Source organism: Zalophus californianus, chromosome X (assembly GCF_009762305.2).
Source record: "Zalophus californianus isolate mZalCal1 chromosome X, mZalCal1.pri.v2, whole genome shotgun sequence".
NCBI lineage: Eukaryota > Metazoa > Chordata > Mammalia > Carnivora > Otariidae > Zalophus > Zalophus californianus.
The window spans coordinates 76,499,106-76,505,105 of record NC_045612.1 but is presented as its reverse complement, the minus strand read 5'-3'; the positions used below and the strand labels follow the sequence as shown (position 1 = coordinate 76,505,105).

The 6,000-nt window shown below is 46.9% G+C and overlaps 1 protein-coding gene across 1 annotated transcript in view; it reads left to right on the top strand.

Moving 5' to 3' along the window:
* Nucleotides 1-4,284: 4,284 nt before the first annotated feature.
* MSN (moesin) overlaps nt 4,285-6,000 on the top strand; it is a 66,508-nt gene continuing 64,792 nt past the window's right edge. The window contains exon 1 of the mRNA XM_027608080.1: nt 4,285-4,485. Coding sequence (XP_027463881.1) covers nt 4,474-4,485 — 12 coding nt within the window. The 5' untranslated portion in view covers nt 4,285-4,473. The remainder of the gene's footprint in view (nt 4,486-6,000) is intronic.

Below are 6,000 nucleotides of genomic sequence, written 5' to 3'. Positions count from 1 at the left end.
ATACAATTTAGAATGTAGAAGCTTCTTTATTGCAGTGAGTTTAGATCCCAGGTGTGGGAGATGATTACAAGTCTAATCTCATTTCTCTCTTGAATTTGGCATAGGCTTTCACATACATCTACATTATGCAGTTCCTGCTCTCAATTTCCTTGACTTTGATATCCAGACTTGCTGCTGCTCCAGAATAGCCCCAGTCCCCCAGGAATCCTGAGCCTTTCCACTTGGACCCCATGTCTTGCCCTAAAGCTCAGATCTTTTGCATCTCTTATCCCCTTATACAGATGCTTCCAGCTTCCTTGGACTCCAGCTCTAGAATTTTTCTGTACCACCTCTGCTCATAACTGGCCCTCACCTACCTTTACTGCTTGAAAAATACTCGCTAACTCCTCCTTGAAACTTCTGAATTCAAATCTTCTGAATATCCATCTTTATACCTTTTACTTCCCTCACCCAGAGTAGCCCTTATTCACATGTTTTCTCTCTACAAACAGTGGCATAAAGGCCATCATATCTAAACCTAAGTGTGGGGATTACTCTGACCACAGGAATATTGAGCTAACTCTCATTTCACATGGGATCATGGTAGAAAGTAGGGTGGGGGGAGATCAGAAGTTCTGGCCATATAGGTATAAAGTGTTTTACAAATAAGAAACAAAGATGTGTTTCTCTGGCCATCTTGAAGAACAAGAGAGCACCTCAGCTGCTTCCACTTTGCTCTGGAGATGGGGGGCTAACTAAGATGGGGCCCTCCTAGCCTAGAGGGTTTTAAATGTAACCTTCAAGCAATGTCCAGCTGCTTGACCATAATCACCATAACCAGCTTCTGTCTTGTGAAGTTGGAGGGGGGACTACTTCTCTTGTTCTAGGTTTCAAAATTTCTTGCTTGTATTATCGCAACAGTTTAACTGAATTCTTTGTCTTCTCTACTATCCCTGAATCCATTCTTTACACTTATTGCCTGATCTTGGGTAAGTTCTTTCCTATTTCTGATCCTCAGTTTCCTCAACCTGAATGGAGGCTTGACTAAACAGTTTCTGATAGTCTATGCTTTCTTCTTATTTCCCACCCTTCTCCTCCCCAAAGGGCAAACCCTATCCTTCTCTCTTGGTCCCTCTTTCCATCAACTTCCTTAACTTCCCCACCCTCGGATCTCCCTTTCCCTATTTGAACTCCTGTGCCCCTTTTCCCTTTTAATAGTATGTTCAGCTCCTTGACACTCCCTAACCAGCTCTCTCTTGTGTGTTACAGGGAGTGTTGACATGGGACATGGGGAATGACACACAGGGGGTTTCCATTTTCCAGGAAGGGTAATGAAAGTTGGAGTCTCCAATCAACTTCCTTTCCCCCTTTAAGCACTTAGCCTAGTCTGAGGCCCTTGTGGGCTTTAATAAATGAGGGAATCAATGAGTTCTTTGAATTTCTGGGAGTAAAGGGCCATGGTAATGTCAAGGAATGTGATTGGCTGCTCTTGCTATCCCTGCTGCTCAGGCTTTCTTGGGAGTGTTGCTCTTCCTTGGAATGTCAACTGCTCAACTTAAGAAAATAGTTTGGACAGGGAACTTTTTTTTTCAATTCTGTAATACATCTAAAGTAATTTTATTTTTTAAATTTTATTTTTAATTCCAGTATAGTTAAAATACAGTGTTATATTACTTTCAGATATACAATATAGTGATTCAGTAATTCCATACATCACCCAGGGCTCATCACAACAAGTGCCCTTCTTAATCCCCATCACCTATTTCACCCATCCTCCCCTCCCTATCTCCCCTCTGGTAACCATCAGTTTGTTCTCTATAGCTAAGAGTTGTTTCTTGGTTTGTTTCTTTCTCTCTATCTCTTTTTACTTTGCTTGCTTTTTTTGTTTCTTAAATTCCACATATGAGTGAAATCATATGATATTTATCTTTCTCTGGCTGATTTATTTTACTTAACATTACACTCTCTAGCTCTATCCATGTCATTGCAAATGGTGAGATTTCATTCCTTTTTATGGCTGAATGATATTCTATTGTGTATATATACCACATCTTCTTTGACCATTCATCTGTTGATGGACACTTGGTCTGCTTCCATAATGTGGCTACTGTAAATAATGTTGCTATAAACATAGAGGGGCATGTATCCCTTTGAATTAGTGATTTTGTATTTTTTTGGGTAAAAATACACAAAAGTATGATTACTGGATCATAGGGTAGTTCTATTTTGAACTTTTTGAGGGACTTCCATATGTTTCCAACAGTGGTTGCATGTTTGCATTCCTACCAACAGTGCAAGAAATTTCCTTTTTCTCCATATCCTTGTCAACACTTGTTGTTTCTTGTGTTGTTGATTTTAGCCATTCTGACAGGTATGAGGTGATATCTCCTTGTAGTTTTGATTTGCATTTCCCTGATGATGAGTTGAGCAGGGAACTTTGTTTACCCTAGCACACATCAATGAATCTTGACAGCACTGAGAGAAACTGAGGCACACTGATTCATGCACATTGTTGAGTTGGGAAAGTAGAGGAGCAGGGAATAGGACAGCTGATTCCTGAGGGCAAATGCAAGGTCAGTCCTTATGCAACCCTACTAGACTCAACTACTGTTCTAGGGATTCTACTTCCTTTCTCATCCTTTTATAATGTCAGAGTGGGAAAGGACCTTGGAAGCCCAGGAATCCAGTCCTTTGTTACTACAAAAGGGGAAATGCAAGTCCAGAGAGGGGAAGGGACTTCCCAAGGCCACACGGTGGTCACAGAGTGAGTTAATGGCTAAGCTACAACTAGAAGCCAGGTGTCCTGACCACCCCTTTCAAGTATCCATTCCACTTCTCCAAGTTGGCTCATCATCCTTGAGGTATGTGGTGCCCTACATTGTAAAGGATACTCAGACCATACCCGCACACAGTTGCCTATGGATAGGAGGAAAAAGAACTATGATCAGTCATTTTCAAAGTAAAACTCAAACTTGGGGTGCCTGGGTGGCTCAGTCGTTAAGTGTCTGCCTTTGGCTTGGATCATGATCCCAGGGTCCTGGGATCGAGCCCCACATCGGGCTCCCTGCTCCATGGGAAGCCTGCTTCTCCCTCTCCCGCTCCCCCTACTTGTGTTGCCTCTCTCACTGTGTCTCTCTCTGTCAAATAAATAAATAAATAAATAAATAAATCTTTTAAAAAAAGTAAAACTCAAACTTATTCAGATAACTGCTAGTCTTGAGCTCTATTGTCCTGGGATTCTGTGACCTTGAAAGAACTAGAATGATTGCTGGCAAACACATCTCAAAGGCATGGACTGAGGGCGCATCCAACCTGGGAGATTATAGCCTTATCAGAAAGTAAACACATAAATCATGAATGTGTTGGGGAAGGGAAGAAGGTGAAGATTGGGATTTGAAGGAAGGAAAATGAATAGAGGACAGATACAGAAAAGAAGCCAAATTCTGTTGAAAATGAGGATTGGGGCACCTGGGTGGCTCAATCGTTAAGCGTCTGCCTTCAGCTCAGGTCATGATCCCAGAGTCCTGGGATCGACCTCAGCACCGGCATTGGGCTCCCTACTCAGCGGGAAGCCTGCTTCTCCCTCTCCCACTCCCCCTGCTTGTGTTTCCTCTCTCACTGTCTCTCTGTCAAATAAATAAATAAATAAAATCTGTAAAAATACAAAAAAAGAAAATGAGGATTGAGTAGAAGTGGGGAGGAAATATGATGGGAAAAGAGATATAGAGACCTACAGAAGAGAACGAATGACGTGTTGAAAGACTTCAGGCAGTGTTGCCAAGAGAAGAGAAATTTCAGGGGGACATGTGATCTTCAGAGCTCTCAGGAATTATTAGGGACAGTAGGGGATTTGTGTGGCCACAGGGAGCAGAGCTGAGAGCCATAGGGGAAGTCACAGAGAAAAGGAGTTCAGCTACACACAAGGACTTTCTGAGAGTCAGAGCTGTCTTGAGAGGGAACAGACAGTTTTGATAGGTAGTTAACGCCCCATTAGTGGAAACTTGCAGTCAGGGGCTGTAAGCCTCTGCCAGGGTGCCGCCCAGGGCCGGGCCCTGCTTGGGGGTGGGGCCGGATGGCCTGGATTTGAAGGGGTAGGGGCTGTGAAAGGGGTGGGAAAAAGAGTAGGCCTGTGTGGGGGGTGGGAGTTCCCCATGGAACGCCCAGGCCCAGCCTGACCCCCACGTGGCTGGTGTGGCCGGGCTGGGCTGGGCGGGGCGAGGCCAGCGGCCGGCGAGAAGGCGGGCGCGAGGGCGGGGAGCAGCGCGGAAGCCCAGCCACATAAAGAAGCGGGCGACGCGACAGGGCGGCTCTTTCCTGGGTGGGGTTTGTGAAGTCGTGGCCCGTTAACAGGAAGCCGAGCAGTTGCCCCAACGCTAGAGAGGGACCCAATCCGAACCTCCAGCCCCCAGAGTCCGTGCCGTGTGTACTGTGTGCTCACTGCTGCCAGACAGCTTCTAGCCGAACTTTATCAACTCTGCCACTTTTGCAGCCACCATGCCTAAGACGGTGAGTACGGGGATGTGCGCTGCCGCCCTGGGGGCTCTAGCTGACTCTGGTAGCCTAAGCTAGGGGCTTGGCTAGCCATCCGCCCACTCAGAACGCTGCGTCCTCAGCCAAGGCCTGGGTTGGGGAGGGGCGAGATTGGAGTCCTGGTCTGGTGAGCCCCTCGGGTGTGAGTGGGTACCGGGCTAGAAGTGTGGACCGGGCGGGACCGGCCTCTTTCTCAGATTCCAGTTTACTGCGTGTGGGATGAGGCAGTAGGGAAGGTTCCTTAGGGGCCCGAGGTCTCCTCTTGCTCCTGACAGGCTATGGGGGCAGGGGAGAGGAACACTTCCTCCAGTTCAGGAATTGGCGCCTTTCCGGGGGCAAGGCTGCCTTGGTCCAGGAGGGGCCATGGGAAGGGAGTAGGGAGCTGCAGTGGGCTGATCCTGCACCCCCATTCACCTTTCTCATAGTCTCCCCTGGAGGCTCCAGATGTTTCCCACTAGTAGGGGAGGAAAGAGTTGGTGGAGGAGAGAGTTGTGGAGGGACTCATCATCAGAGGTTGTTTGCTTCTACCCAGGATCACTAATTACTTCACTGGGAGGAGGAGGTCTGCTCTACTTCCTAGGGTAGAAGACTGGTTTCTTCCTCCTCTCCACCGACAGATCCTTGCCCTTGCCTTTGCTTAATGGCTCTCTATCTCCTCCTATCCCCTCCAGACTGTTCTGTGAGGGCCTCACATTTCTAGAATGGTGGTAGCTTCTAGGATTTGATCTCCACCCCACTGGCTGATAGAAGAACAGAAGCCTCCTGGGAGTGGGGCCTAGGGAGGCCGGATGCCCAGAAGGGAGGAGGGGCATGGGAGGGGTGTGCCTGAATAATGAGTCCTGCTTGCTTTTGTGCAAGTCATACCAAGAGGCTACTGGGGCCCTTCTCTTGTTCAGGAAGGCCTGGTGACTACCCTGGCTTAAGTCCCTAAGGCAAGCAGCTTGTGATTCCAGACCCCTCTCCCTAGAGGACTGTTTGAGCCTTGTAGTGCTGAGATAGTGACTAGTAGCCTTGAAAAGGTCTGAGGGTCCCTGGAGGAGAGAAGTGGGGGGCCTGGTTCATTGGGTGTGTGCTGAATTTGGTTGCCACGTTGCTATATTCCAGCTTTTCTGCCAAGTCATTCTTGCCTTTCCAGAACCCTATTAGAAACACCAAGTTTTCAACAAGTATGTGCTTCTACATTCTCTTTTTAAAATTACTCATGGTTTTATGACATGGGGTTTTTTCCACACTTGTTCCCCCTCCCCCAACACATATAAAGTGAGAGAGAATGGTTTTGAAAAGAGAAAGAGGGGGAAAAAGTTGTCTCTGCCAACACAGAGGATTATAAAGATCCTTCCAGGAGACTCTTTTTGAGTTTATCTCTCTGTGGGTGGTTTTACCTAAATAGTTGGGTGGATCTTTGGGAACAGACTTTGCCCCATGATGTCTCTTCACTACTGGCATCTTTCATCCTCAATTCTAAAATATCTCACCTTTAAATGCAACCTG